The 14,150-nt window shown below is 61.8% G+C and overlaps 2 protein-coding genes across 2 annotated transcripts; one reads left to right on the forward strand and one right to left on the reverse strand.

The window, feature by feature from the left end:
- The first annotated feature begins 696 nt into the window (after nucleotides 1–696).
- On the forward strand, nucleotides 697–6,242 carry LOC128820887 (maestro heat-like repeat family member 5). Its single transcript, XM_054001726.1, has 14 exons — nucleotides 697–1,242; nucleotides 1,545–1,609; nucleotides 2,054–2,202; nucleotides 2,525–2,672; nucleotides 2,918–3,105; nucleotides 3,193–3,330; nucleotides 3,606–3,720; nucleotides 3,894–4,034; nucleotides 4,229–4,405; nucleotides 4,539–4,694; nucleotides 4,854–4,955; nucleotides 5,202–5,304; nucleotides 5,577–5,633; nucleotides 5,924–6,242. The coding sequence occupies exons 1-14, from the start codon at nucleotides 1,122–1,124 to the stop codon at nucleotides 6,121–6,123; spliced, it is 1,860 nt and encodes a 619-aa protein (XP_053857701.1). The 5' UTR covers nucleotides 697–1,121; the 3' UTR covers nucleotides 6,124–6,242.
- Nucleotides 6,243–7,740: 1,498 nt separating this feature from the next.
- On the reverse strand, nucleotides 7,741–13,640 carry LOC128820938 (serine/threonine-protein kinase pim-1-like). Its single transcript, XM_054001778.1, is given in 9 exon segments — nucleotides 7,741–7,944; nucleotides 8,228–9,255; nucleotides 9,338–9,487; nucleotides 9,743–9,922; nucleotides 10,567–10,933; nucleotides 11,138–11,188; nucleotides 11,341–11,382; nucleotides 11,384–12,210; nucleotides 13,631–13,640. Coding segments are annotated over 7 exon segments (1,584 nt in total). The 3' UTR covers nucleotides 7,741–7,944; nucleotides 8,228–9,255; nucleotides 9,338–9,380.
- Between the last annotated feature and the right edge of the window lie 510 nt (nucleotides 13,641–14,150).

Genomic DNA, 14,150 nt, shown 5'->3' on the forward strand with positions numbered 1-14,150 from the left:
AGTTGCTCCAGGTGCTCCTGCCAAGAGCCCCTGCAGGCAGGAGCGCAGCCCCCAATGCACGCGGGCTTTGGCTCCCTCTGGCACAGAAGCCCCCCACGGGCACAGGTCTCTGGGGCAGGAGAAGTGCACCAGAGCTGCCAGGGCCCGGGGGGTGGCAGATCTGCTTGGGCAGGGACTCTGCCACACCTGCTGATGTCAGCGCTCCCCGGGCCCCAGGGGTCCAAGCAGCATTGGTGCCCTGGCCCACACGTTCCTTGTCTGTGTCACACCCGCGGGTTTAGGATGGCCACCAGCCGGGACGTGTCCCAAGGAGGCCGTGCCAGCTTCTGTGGAAGGCCCCGTGCCCTTCCCAGCACAGCTGCGTCGGCAGCCCTGGGGGCTCCTTCTGCTGCCCTGAGCCCACAGAGCAGGGCAGCGTTTGCTGATGGTTTCAGCCGTTCCTAAAGACCCTGTTGGGCTCTCTTAGACACTTGGGGTGAGGAATTCCTTCCAACCTGAGCCACTTTGGGTGGGTCAGGGGCGGCCCCAGGGCAGGGGGCAGTGTGTGCAGGGGCCCTTTGTGACACGGTGCTGCGTGGTCACCGTGTCATGGAACGGGACAGCGTGTCCAAGGGCCCTTTGTGACACGGGGTGACATAGGAGCTGGCGGTGACAAGACCACGCCAGAGTGCTTGGAGCACGCGACGGGACAGGACGGGACAGAGCGGTGCCGTGAGGAGCCCCCGCACAGCGCACTCGTTCGTGTCTGACCCGGAGCTTTTCCCAGGCGTTATTCCTGCAGCTGTCCTCGAGGCCAGACCACAGGACTTGGTGACCTGTGGCCTTCCCGAGGCTTCTCTTCTGCAGGTGCCCTTGAGGGCAGACCGTGGGACTTGGTGCCCCGGAGGCATCTCCCATCCCTGCCACCGGTGCCCTCGAGGCCTGACCACAATCAATCCTTGACAGGAGTCTCCTGTCCTTGTGGCAGCAGCCCTCAAGACCAGAGTGCAGGACTTGCTGTCCTGTAGCCTTCCTGAGGCTTCTCTCTTGAAGGTGCCTTCCAGGCACGACTGCAGGACTTGCTGACTCGGAGCTTTTCCGAGGCATCTCTCCTGCAACTCGCCTCAAATCCAGTCACTGCCATGGAGCAGAGATCCCTGAGAGGGCCCAAGCTGGCCTGGGTGCAGGAGGAGGAAGAAGGCCCTGGAGCTGCCGCAGTAGAGGAGATGAAAGAGGTGGTGCGGTTCAAGACTCTACAGGAGGGTGAGTGGCAGAGCTGGGCTTAGGGTTGGTGCCTGCAGCCAGCTTGGCACCATTGCATTCCATCCCACTGCATCCCATCCCATGGCATCCTATCCCATCCCATCCCATTCCATCCCATCCCATCCCCTGGGGACATGCCCACGGACAGGACAGAAGAGGGGCCGGGCAGACACCCCGCAGCGGCCGTGCTCCATCCCCTGGGGCATCCCGGGGCTGTCCCTGCCTGGGGAGCTCAGGGCTGGGCTGTGTTCTCCGGCCTCTCCCGCAGCCCCTCAGCTCTGGCTGCGCTCGCTCTTTGCCAGATGCAGCCGTGGACCGCACACAAGAGCAGGACCCCGCCCGTGGCCTCTTCCGCAGAACAGTGGAGGTACCTGCAGCCATCCCCACCTGGGCTGGGCCTGCTGGCACCGCTCAGCCGAGCACCGCGCTTGGAGCATTCCGTGGAACATCCCTGGCTTCCTGCCCTTCTCCTACACTTGGTTTGCAAATTCATCAAGAGGATTCAGGAGAAAGAGACCAGCACCATGGGCAAAGGGCTCAGAGCATATTCACACACCTTCAAAACCAAGACCTCTGCTGCCCTGCTGGATATGCTCGTAGAGGGGGGGTTTTGCAATCCAAAGCAAATAAGCGGCCTGTGGTTTGAGGGTTTGATCCTCCCAGGAATTGCCTGGCCTCCCAAGCCACATCTGCTGGTCCCTGGAAGCCTTTGAGGCCATGGCAGTGTGGTGGGAAGGGAAGCACTTCTCTGGGGAAGCTGGTGACATTCCTCCCTCTGGCAGCTTTCCAAGTCTCCCCGTGCCTTCTCCAGGTGCCCGCCATGGTGAGGTACATCCACGAGTGGCTCATGGACAATCAGTTTGCTGAGCAGAGACTGAACAGGGCCCTCCTGGATCTCACTGAAGAACAGCCTGCCGATGTAGTAATGACACTCCTGTGTGTGGCCCCATCCTGTGACAGGTATGGGGCCACCTGCCCAGAGGGCTCAGGGCTCCCCAGCCCATCAGCCTGTACAGCCTGTGCCAGGTGTCTGACCAACAGAGAGTCCCCAGGGCCCTCTGGCTGCTCCCTTTGCCAGCCCTGGCACCTCAGCCCCCGAGCCTGCTGCCATGCTCCCTCGCTGCCCCTCAGGGGCCTGTCCCCACAGGCCTGGGCTGCCTGGGCGCTGCTGGCGAGGGGCAGTGGGCAGAGGCAGAGCTGGCAGCCAGCTCAGGTCCCCGCTGCTGCCCAGGCCACGGTGCTGTGTCCCAGATCCCCCTGAGACAGAGCTCTAACCCCACAGAGCTGCTTTCACCATGTGGAAGAGCATCATGTGCTCGCCCAGGACTGCCGAGCCAGTGCAGCTGATACTCCTCGATGTGCTGGGGAGTTGGCCAGAGCACAGCACGTTCACCTCTGATGGGGGCAAAACGGGTGTCTTTGTCCTGGCTGTGAGTTTCTGCAACTGGCCTTTGCTGGCCCCAAGGCCACCTGCCCAGCAGCTCTCCATCCTCCTTGCCCCACTGCATCTCCCTGCCTCAGGCGCTGGGCTGAAACCTGGCCTCGGGGCAGCTTCAGGGGCACCAGGCCCGCTGCTCCCCCTGCGTCTCTCCGGGCCTCTCCCTCCCGTGCTCGGGCCCTGCCACACGGACACCTCGGCACTGAGCGCTGTCTCGGGGGGCTTTGTCCTTTGCAGGCAACTCTGGTGATGTGGAAGATCCTCCAGGTACCCTGTGTCCCACAGATGGTGACGGTGTATTTCCCCCACCTACTTGTGCATCTGCTATTCCAAGTGTTCTTCAGCACTCTGGATATGCCAGAGGAGGTCGATACCTTCTGGAAGGGATGCCAGCAGCAATACGGCCTTGCCACCAGCCCCAACAGGTACTCCATCCCACTCCTCTGTCCCTGCCACATCCCTGGGCAAGAGCCAGTGCTCCCAGCCTGACCTGGGCTTTGCTCTGCACGCAGGTTTGCAGTGCGGACCCTGAAGTCCCTGCTCTGCCAAATGGAGCACGAGGATGTGGTGCTGGCAATGGAACGCAAGCGTGGCTGGGACACGCTGCTGTGTGCTGACACCCACCACTATGCCGTGGGTCTGCTGGCCAGGTGAGACCCCCTTCTCCCCGCTGCCTCTGACATTTGTGCTCTGTGCCCAGGGTGCCCCACACAGTCCCAGTGGTCGTGGGCCAGACGGCCTTGTCACCGAGGCACAGGCAAGCAGACTGGAAAAGGCTGGCAGAGGAGGGTACCCACAAGGAGCTGCCTCCCAAATAGCCCAGGGCCCCTTGCAGGATGCTGGGGAAAGACCAGACCTCTGTGAGTCTGTCCTGGGAGAGGTTTGTCCCCCAGCCCAAAGTCTTGGTTACTTTTTCTCCTGCCAGGGAGATATCCCGTGTCTCCATCCCCTTGTGCTCCCGGATCGCTCGCTACCTGCTCCAGCTGCTCAACACACTGGAGCCACGCTGGGAGCTGCCCGCCCTGGCGTTCCTTGTGGAGGTGAGCCTGATGGCCAGCGCTGCCTCACTCAGCTGCCTCCCAGCTCTCTGCCCTCTCGTAGCTGCAGCTGCCTGGGACGGGTGCCCACGCCCTGTGCTGCTGCCTGGGCCCAGCCCTGTGCGGTTCCGGGCTCCTGCCGGCCAGGTTCCCTGTCACTGCCCTGTGCCTTTCAGGTCCTCGAGTGCCTGAACTTGAGTGGAGGCAGTGCTAACAGAGTCCTGCAAATCTTGTCAAGGCACCTGCACAGCAAGTGCAGGGACAGGCGTCGCCTGGCGCTCAGGGCCCTTCTCAAGCTCATTGACAATCCCTCGATGGTGAGAAGGGGGCAGCGGCTGAGGCTGCACTCGGGAATGCAGTCGCTTGGGCTTTGCTGGGCTTTAGGCACTGGGGCAGCTGCTCCCAGCTCTCCTGCCTCCTGCTTCAGCTGCCCAAGTGCTCCGCAACAGCCCTTTGGCCTCTAGGCCCTGCGGCAGCAGGATGGCATTTCACAAACTTGTGTTCCGCACAGAGTGAAAAAATGGGGAGCCTGACTGAAAGTCTTGTGGAGCTCCTGTGCGACGCAGATGGAGAGATAGTTAGCATGACAGTCACGCTCCTCAGCTTTATCTCCCGGGACAAGGACATGCTGATAGCCAGCTCCATTGCACTGCGGCTGGTTGAGGCGCTCTTGCCACTCTTTGACCACGTAAGGCTCGCTGCCTCCAGCCACAGCCACTGGCTGCTGCCCAGACACTTTGTGCCCTGTAGATTTCCAGGCCTGAGCCAAGCTGAGCCCCATGCAGCCGATGCTCAGGTCTTTTTTTCTTCCTTTCATACAGGACAATAGCCAGGTGCAGCTGCTCTCCATCCTGCTCTTCCAAACATTGGTGTCTCTTCCACTGGGAAAGGACAAAAAGGCCCTGAAGACACACGTGCACCAGAGTCTGCTGCCACTCTTCTTCCACTGCCATGACGAGGATGGGCGTGTGGCACAGGTGAGGACTCGTGGGCTGCTGCTGTCCCCCTGGGAGGCGGCTCAGCTGCCTCTTGCCCTGGCGCCTGCTGGGCTGCAGCCTCCTCCAGGCCTTGGCACAGGGACACAGGTCCTGCGCCCTGGGCTGTGGGGCCATCTCCGCGTCTCTGCTGCTCTCCAGGCTTCTCAGGAAACGCTGCTTTGTGTGGCCCAGTTCCTGAAGAGGAGGGATCTGGAAAAAGTGGTGAAGAACAAGAAGCTGTGGAAGTTCACCGAGTGCCTGGTAAGGATGGTCTGGAAGTGCCAGCCTCAGGCTGGAGAATCCCCCTGAGCGCAGTGCTCAGTGTGCGGGGCTGGCAGCTGTGCCCCTGCCCGCTGCTGCAGCCAGAGGCGGCGCGGGCTCTTCTCCAGGCTCCTGTGGGCCCGAGCTCACGGCGGTGCGGGCAGGGGAGGCTGGGGCTGGGCGCAGGGAGTGCCCGGCCCAGGGGCTGAGCCCGCGCCAACCCTTCCCTCCTGCCGCTCTCTCCAGCTGGCAGACGACAGCAGCAGAGCGGCCGAGCACCTGCGCCAGGCCATGCCCTACCTGGAGAGCCCACAGGAGCCCCTGCGAGAGGCGGCCATCAGGTTCCTGGGTGAGCCGCGAGGCCGGGCTCCCTCCCCGCCCCGCCGCAGCTCGGCCCCAGCCCCGCCTGCTGCCCCGGCAGCGCCATCCGGGCCCGGCGGGGTGGAGCCCCGGCTGGCCTGGGCGCTGCTGCCGCCCTTTCGCAGCCGTGCCCTTGGGCGGCAGCGTGCGGCAAGGGCCCGGCTGAGCCCTGCCGGGCCAGGAGGCCGTGTGGCCACAGGGCTGGCAGCGCCGCTGGCAGGGAGCTGTGCCGCTGGGCCGTGACGGGCTCTGTGTTGGCAGGGATGGCCGGGCGGCAGCTGAGGGGGAAGAAGGAAGAGCTCCAGCTCATCTGTGAGGGTGAGTGAGGGCAGCGGGCTGTCAGCAGGGGCTGGCGGGGGAGCTGCAAGCCGTGCCCCGGCTGCGCAGGGCTCTGCTCCCTGTGCGGACGAGGGGCGGCGTGGGCAGAGCACACGGAGATTTCAGGGCCACCTGGGGGATTCGTGGCCAGCAGCTTCGGGCTGATCCCGTTTGTCCCTTATTCCCTGCTGGCCATGGCCGGAGCCGGCTGGGATGGCCCTGGCAGGGAGGTCTCCTCGGGTCCCCTCAGATCCGGGATCTGACCATGGCTCTATTCCTCTCTCTTTCAGCCCTTGAAGGCACGGCAAATGACATCAGCGTCGCCGTTGGAAGCCTGGCAATTCAAACATTGTACATCCTCCAGGCAGTAGAGAGAGCTGGATATTCCATCTTGGACAGCCTGCATGATCAGCTGCGCAGGGCATGGAGGACACGGCCTCGTCTCTTGGGGCTCGGCTGGCTGCGCTGCTGGAGCTGTGCAGAGTGCTGATCCCACAGGCTCTGTCTGCTGGGGCCACCTGAGCCAGCAGGAGTGTTTAATTTCTTCAAGATTGTTCTTTCGTTCTTTTTGCTTTTCTGTAGGATATAAATATAGGATGTGTTATAATAGACAGACTCCCAGGATCTTTCTTTTGCTGCCCAGGCTCTGCAGGGCATAGGGGAAGAGGGAGCAAAGGGTGCCTGGGCTCAGCAAGCTGCCCAGGCACGTGCAGGCTTGCAGGGAAAATGGCCAGAAGCCCCTTGGCCTTTGGTGGTTCTGCTGCAGCCTTTGTGCTGCCAACAGAGCCGGTGGGCTGGGGCCGGAGTTCCAGGGATCCCTGTGAGACCGGTGCCTGGAGATGGCCACAAGCCCTGTCCCAGGCAGGAACCGCCATCTGTGTCCTCCTGCCCGTGTGTTGCTGGCTGCATTGCTGAGGGCTCTGAGGTGCCTCTGGATGGGGCTCCTCGGGAGCTCCTGTGGGGCTGCGGCGCTGCTGCCGGGCAGGTTGGCCGGGCTGAGGGAGACCCTGAGGGGATGGGGCCACCAAGGGATGAGGGGCTGCGAAAGCCCTGACAGGACAAGGCAGTGGGAAGGCACGGGGGGGATGTGGGAGGCAGTGGGTAACGTTGGCTTGAGGAGGAAAGTGGATTGGAGCCAAAGAGACCACTCAGCCCGATGTTCATGGGGCAATCAGAGAGGGTTTGTACTCAAGCCCTTCCTTCTAAGGGGTCTTTGAAAAAGCCAGTCTGGATAATTTCACTGGTCTGACCTCTGCGCCCCTTCAGATTCTGGCCTGTGAAATGTCTGCAGCCTTGGGAGAGATGTGATGGGCGAGGCCCCTGTCAGTCAAAGCAGGGGCTGGTCCATTCACCCAGTACAAGGCAGCCTGCACTGTGACACACGGCAACAGAGTGCCAGGCACACCTGCGGGTGCTCCCCATGAACCTCAGCTCTGGGACCACTGTCTGCCCCAAGCTTCAGGGCTGCAGTGGGAGCCCGGCTGGTCTCTGCCCTGGGGCCATCCTGCAGGGACAGCTGCAAACAGGGAGCATTCCCTTGCCACCAAGAGCCAAGCCAGGGCTGCAGGGCAGCTGCTCCAGCCCGGACGGCACTGTTGGGTGCTGCGCTCTGGGGCTGGGGCTCCCCGCACAGGGGACTGGACTGGTGTGCCAGAGGAGACAGAGAAGCTGCAGCTTCAGCCTAACTGAGGTGGGTGCATGGGCTGGGAAGAGTGGGGAGGCCCAAGGGGATTCACAGAGCTCATCCTGCTGAAAGGACAAGGAAAAGGGAGTGGGAGCTCAGCAGTGAGGAGAGCTGAGGGCTGGAGAGCAGCTCTGAATGCCACTAAAATCCAACCAGACCTCTGAGACATTGCTGCTCTTCAGCCAGTGACAGGATGAGTCCCTAAGCTGGGGGCTCGGCCTTCCTCGTGGTGAGGGGCATCAAGGAAGGCAGAAGTGTGATGGAGACTGCCACAGGCTGGGAATTCACTGGGGGAAAAGAGGGAGCAGTTGGGAAGTAAAAGGCAAGTGGGAAGAGAATTGTTCAGAGAAGGGCTGAGCTACAGCTTGAGCAAGCTAAAAAATGTCATTTGGGGTCATCCCAGACTGATTTCATTTCAGAAGCTATTGAACAAGTTTAATTTTTGGCTGGTGGCATGTTTTCCCTTGGAGGTGTGCACTCTGCAAACTTGAGCTGTGTTGCTGAAATGCTCAAGCAAGTCTGTGCTGCAGGTCACATCATTTCTTCTTTGGCCGATTGGGGCCCGGTGCTGAGCTCCAGCAGAGCCCTGGCAGAGCCCAGAGCAGCCTCAGCACCCGCAGAGCCCGGCTGCGAGGAGAGAAACCAGAAAGTGCCCCTTAGCTGAAGGCTCCTGTCCCCTTGTCCCAGCTGCCCACGGTGCCCAGGCCATGCTGGCCGTGCCCAGAGCAGTGCCCAGAGCTGCCCATCACTGCTGCCTTTGGCAGCAGAGCAGGAGGGCAGGACATGTGCCCAGCCTGCAGCCAGCCACGGCACATCCAGCCCTCAGCAGCTGCCCAGAGCAGGATGCTCCTGTGCTCGCTGCCATCTCCCCAAAGCTCTGATCCCACCATGCCAAGCAGACAGGACCCACCTGACGCCATCCACCGCTGGAAGAAAAGCTGGTCCCAAACGATGTCCTCAGCCTTCTCCAAGGGCACGGCCCATCCACGCCGCAGCTGCTCCCAAGCACTTCCCCATCCAGACTGGACCCCACCTAGAACACTTCCTCTAGAAAAACACACAACAAATTATTGAAAGTAGATTACAGACAAAAAGGGGAAACAAGAAAAAAGGTCAAAAATCATATCTCTGTCTGGGGCTTGAGGAAGGCCCAACCCCTGCATGCCAGGGAAAAACCCACCCACAGGTGAAGGAAGCCCAGGCTTTCTCCCTTCCCCCTGCACTGCCCCCCAAAATAACGGTGATCCCAAAGCAAACAAGGGCAGGGGAGCAGCCCAAGCCCTTCCTTGCCTGCAAAGCAAAGCAGCCCCTACACAGGTTCTGGAGTCCCACCTCTGCTCACACCATGGGGGTTGGTTTGTGTCGGGCTGGCTGCCCCAGCCCCAGCCCCAGCCCGGGGCACGGTGGGTGGTGGGGGCTGTTGGCAGGGCCAGGAGCCCACTCCCATTTCGTACCCACCCCAGCCCATGCCCCGAGCCCTGCCAAAAGCAGCTGGGGAGCCGACTGAAGGATCAGCTGCATCCGCCCCAGCAAAGGGGGAACCTTCTGTTCCTGGCCAGGCTGTGCAATGCCCAAATCTGGGAGCATCCCCTGCGTGTGGACTCATCTGCAAATTCCCTGTGGAGCCTGGCTTTGGAGAAGGTGCCAGAATCAAAGTGACGTCATCTTCAGCCTGCCGGTGACCAGGTGGAGCAAGAGGTTGTCATCCTTGATGTCATCCTCGCTGTCTCCAGCAGCAGCAGCAGCCCCACCTGGTACAGCTTCTCCAGGGGCTCCTTCTCCTTCCCTGGGGCTGAGACCAGGCTGTCAGGGTTCTGCCCAGGGCCCCAGCTGTCAGGGAACCAAGGACAAGCAAAACCAGCTCAGATGGCGGCCACCAGTGCTGGGCAGAGCAGCTCAGCTCCAGCATAAGGGCTGCGTGTTCCCATCTGATGACCCCTGGGCAGTGACACAGGCAGCACAAAAAAGTCTGGGTTCCTGTGCTTCTGATTGCCAAGGTGTGTGTGGGGCTGTAACTTACCAGGGCCTTGCATCAAAGTGTGCCTGTGGCTCTCTCCCTTCTTCTAGGGCAGATGAACGTCCTGCATCCAGCGATCACACAACAGCTCTTCTAATGAGGGCCTTTCGATGTCCAGCATGGATAAACACCTCCTGATCAGATCTTGGCACTCTGGACAGAGAAACCAGAACCCGCCGGTCAGTTGGAGAAGGCTCCTGTTGGCTTTGCCCCACTATTCCCGTGCCCAGGCCATGCTGGATGTGCTCAGAGTTGGGCCTAAACTTTCCCATCAATTCCCAGTTGTGGAGGAGAGCAGGAGAGCAGGACATGTGCCCCCTCCTCAGCAGCTGCCAGAGCGGGATGCTCACGAGCTGCTGCTGTCTCCCAGCACTGGTATTGCCCCTATGGCCACAGATGAGGATCCACCTTGAGAGAGCTGTTGTGGCAGTGAGAGCTGATGGTCCCAGCTGATGTTCTGGCCCCTCCTGAAAGGGTGCTCCCCGCAGACCATCTGGTGCAGCACGATGCCCAGGGACCAGACAGTAGCTGGCTTGCCGTAGTACCAGCCAAAATGCATCCATTCCGGGGGGCTGTATGACCGTGTTCCTATGGAATAGAGATGGGCTTCAGCAGGGGGATGCTGCTGCTCCCAGAGCCTGGCCCCAGCATCCCTGGGCATGCGGGGGCTGCCCCAGTGGCACACGGGGTGACCCGCTGCCCTCTGGCCAGCACCTGGGACTTGTGTACAGACTTGGGGTTGGAAAAGAAGCCACAGGTGCTGGAAGAGGGCAGCAGGAGCCCTGGCAAGGCCCGACCATGACAAGGAAAAACCCACTCAGTGCTGGGGAAAACCATGCCTTCATCCTCCCTGCCTGCATTGCCCCAAAGAACATTATGAATTCAAAGCAAACCAGGTGAGTGGAGCAGTCCAAGCCCTTTCTCACCTGCACACCAAACCGGCTGGGGCACAGGTTCTGGCCCCCCCTCTCTGCTACCCCCACCCACGGGTGTTTTTGTTGGGCTGGCTGCCCCAGCCCCAGCCCCAGCCCTGGGCAGAGTGGTGGGCAAAGGCTGCCAGCAGGGCTGGAAGCTGGCTCCCCACCCAGCCCTGCTGAAATGCAACTCGGCTGAAATCTCAGTGCCATCAAGGGCAGCAAAAGGGACAATCCCCAATGCCACAGCCAGCTTGGGCTGGGAGATATTGGGCCATGAGATACCGGCACCGCGAGCACAGCCCTGTGTGGACTCACCTGCAAAGGGTATGTAGGCTGTGTCTTGCAGGTAGGTGCCACAGCCAAAGTCGATTAATTTGGCCTGCCCGGTGGCCAGGTCAACCAGGATGTTCCCTGGTTTGATGTCCCTGTGGAGGACCCCGCAGCTGGTGCAGTGCCGCACGGCCTCCAGCACCTGGCGGAACAGCTCCCGCGCCACCTTCTCGGACAGGAACCCACATGCCCGAATGAAATGGTGCAGGTCCTGAGACCGCTTTGGGCGCTCCAGCACCATCACGATGTCGTTGGGGAGCTCAAGCCACTCCAGCAGCTGGACGACACCGGGGAAGCCAGTGGACACCTTGGCCAGCAGCACGACCTCCAGGGGTGCGCTGGTGCCGTCGGGCTGTGGGAGGAGCACGATGCCGTCAGTGGGGCTGAGGCCGTGCCGGGGCTCGGGAACCCCTCGCCCAGCCCGGGATGCTCTGCACCCTGCGCTGGCCCCACGCCCGCTCTCCCTCCAGGCGTCCCGGCGGCTTCCACCCTGCCGGGCCCCGGCTCATCCCCGCCCGGCACGCCCCGGCTTCTCCCGCTGGCCCCGCGCACTCACCAGCTCGCCCCAGTGCAGGACGCGGTTCCGTGGCACCCTTTTGATGGCCACCTGCAATCCAAGAGAAGCAGCGGGCTCAGCTCGCCGCCCGCCCTGCCCAGCCCCAGCCTCCTCCTCCTCCTCCTCCTCCTCATCCTCCTCCTCCTCCTCCTGTTCCTCCTCCGCCCCCTCCTCCTGCTCCCACCGCCGTCCCTGCCGCTCACCGGGGCGCCGTCCGAGAGCCGCGTGGCCGCGAAGACGCTGCCGGAAGCCGCCGCGGCCCAGCAGCGAACCCAGCCGGTACTGCTCCTTCAGGCCCTGCTGCGCCTTCCCTGCCGGCGGGACGCGGCTGTCAGCACTCGGTCCGGGGCCAGGAGCGGCCCCCGAGCGCCCCTCAAGCGCCCCGGGCCGGCCATCCCCAGGCGTTCGCTCCTGGCAACGGGACAGCAGCGGCTCGGGGCCGGTGGCCGCGCTGCCGAGCGGCGGAGCTCGGGCCGGGGAAGCCGCAGCGGAGGTGGCGGCAGCGGCTGCGCCGCCTGTGTCCTCCGCGGGGCCCGGGAGGAGCCGGCGCCGGGGCCGGGGCCGGGGCCGGGGCCGGGGCCGGGGCCGGGCTCGGGCCAGGCGGAGCCAAAGGGAGGCGATGCCGCCCCAGCCCCAGGCACTGATGCCCGCCCAGCAGCGCCAGCGCCAGCACGGCCAGAGCCGGGTGGGGGCGAGACGGCGGCGGGACGGCCGGGGCCGGGGACGGGACAGCCCCGCCCGGGGCCGGGGGCGGGCCGGGGGCATGGCCCGGCCGGGTATGGGGAGAGAGAGACCGGGAGAGGAGGGGACAGCGGGAACGGGAGAGCGGGAGAGGCTGCGGGACAGCGGGAGAGGAGGAGCAAGAGGGACTCCACAAAGTTGCTGCTTTCGCTGCTCTGTCTGCTGCTGCTGTTGCTGCTGCTGCTGCTGCTGCTGCCGCTGCTGCCGCTGCAACTGAAGCTCCGGGGCCGTTTGTCCCCGTGTCCGTTTGTCCGTTGCCCGCTCGCCCCCGCGCCCAGCCCTGCGCTCCCTGGGGGCAGCCCCTGAGCCTGTCCAAACACGGGAACTTTGCCCTGTTCAGCCCAGACCCAGAGTCTGGACTCCTGCACAGGGGCAGAGAAATCCCCTCGGTCGCTGCTGTGCATTGTCCCTGCTGAGGGTCAAACCCTGTCGGGGCACATTCCCTGGCTGGAGGATTCCCTGGCCCTGGCCCTGCACTTAAGGGTCCAGCACTGCTTTCCAGCAAAAATGGGAAGGCAAACTGTGTGCAGCTCATGGTATTTTAGAGTGGCTGCGCCGCCTGTGTCCTCCGCGGGGCCCGGGAGCAGCCGGTGCTGGGGCCGGGGCCTGTTTGCTCTTTCCAAGAACCTTTCCTGGAGAACGAGGTGCAGCTTCTGTCTCAAGATGTGCCACCAGCTGCAGCTTCTCTTGGCATTCCACACCGTGTGTGCAGCACAACTCTTGCAGCAAAGCAGGACAAATGTCTGAAGAACTTGACAGCTTGTTCTTTCTTTTCCTTGTGGGCTGGGCAGTTGTGCCATTGGCAAGGTTTTCATTGTTATTGTTCTACCCTAAGAAAACATGATGGGCTACCAGGAATTGTTAGGGAGCACAAGCCTGACTGAATGCAGAGAAAGAATCTGCAGAGCCTGCAGCCAGAAATGGAGAGCTGTGTGATCATCACTGCAACATCCCCATGGACATCTTGAAAGTGATCTAGAAGATGAAAATGGGCTGACAGAGGGAGTTTGTTTCTGTGTTCAGTTTAGATGCTTCTACATCTCATGCACTGATATAAATCAGGAGTTCAATCAGTTCATGGAAAGCACCAGAACAAGCCGGACCTGTCAGGAGACGACTGAAAGAATCTGAAAAGAAGAAATGCAGGCAATGACTTGGTTGACTTTGTCTGAAAGAAGTGTAATTTTTCCCTTATAATTTGTAATCCATCTCCTCTGCAATTATCTTTTGGAAAAAGGCCATTTTCACCCCAGATTCCCCATGAAATGGGAAGCCTGAGCTTGTGGAAGTGCCTGAAAGATGCCCTGTTCCTCTGCAGGGACACGGAGGCTGAAACAGGAGCCGGAGCCCTCTCTGGGGAAGCCTCCTCCGAGCTGGAATTTGTGCTGTGCTGGGAGAGGAGGAGGAGGGGGAGAACGCTGGGCGCTGTGTGGCAGGAGCAGGAGGTTTGGGCCGCAGGACATTCCGTCTGCGCCGCTGCCCCGCAATGGGCGGGAACGCTGTGGGGAAGACTGGGGGACACTGGAGTGGACTGTGGATGGCACTGGGGGGAACTGGAAGGGCCTGGGAATGAACTGAGGTGTACTGGGAGGGACTGGGCTGTACTGGGAAGTATTGGAAGGGCACTGGGGTTGTACTGGGGATGAACTGGGAATGCACTGGGCTGTACTGGGAGGGACTGGAGGGGTTGAATGGGCTGTTCCCGCCTCCACTGCCTCCCATTTGCTGAGGCTCCCGCCCATCATCACCCACAGCCAATCATCGCCGGGGATTGTGGCTTTGGGGGCGGTGCCTGGAGTCAGTGCTGTCTTTTCTTTTGCCTACAACTCCCATCATGCCTCGCAGCCCAATAGAGCCCCATTAGAGCCGGGACTACAACGCCCGTCATGCCCCACGCTCCACAGAACCCCCCCAGTATCCGCCCCCATCTGTGCCGTAAGTGTCCCCCAGACCCTCCAGGATCCCCGAGTGACCCTCAGCGGCCATTTGGGACCCCCCACAATTTTACTGGCAAAGTACAAAAAAGCAAGAAACTTTGGAAAAGGATTTAATACAACATCCAATCCAACATAAACCACCCTAGAAGTAACTTAATTCACTCAGCCCATTTAACCTGGAAGCCTTTAAACACTTTAGTTGTTGAGGTACCCAAAAAATGTTCCATAGAAAGAGCATGAGAAGGAGAGGAAAGAGAGAGAGACGCAAAGACAGAAGCTCCATAGAAAGACACGCACGTGGCTCCCAGCTCCTGGCGTTCCAGTGTGGGTGAGAC

This window comes from Vidua macroura, chromosome 32 (assembly GCF_024509145.1).
Source record: "Vidua macroura isolate BioBank_ID:100142 chromosome 32, ASM2450914v1, whole genome shotgun sequence".
Lineage (NCBI taxonomy): Eukaryota > Metazoa > Chordata > Aves > Passeriformes > Viduidae > Vidua > Vidua macroura.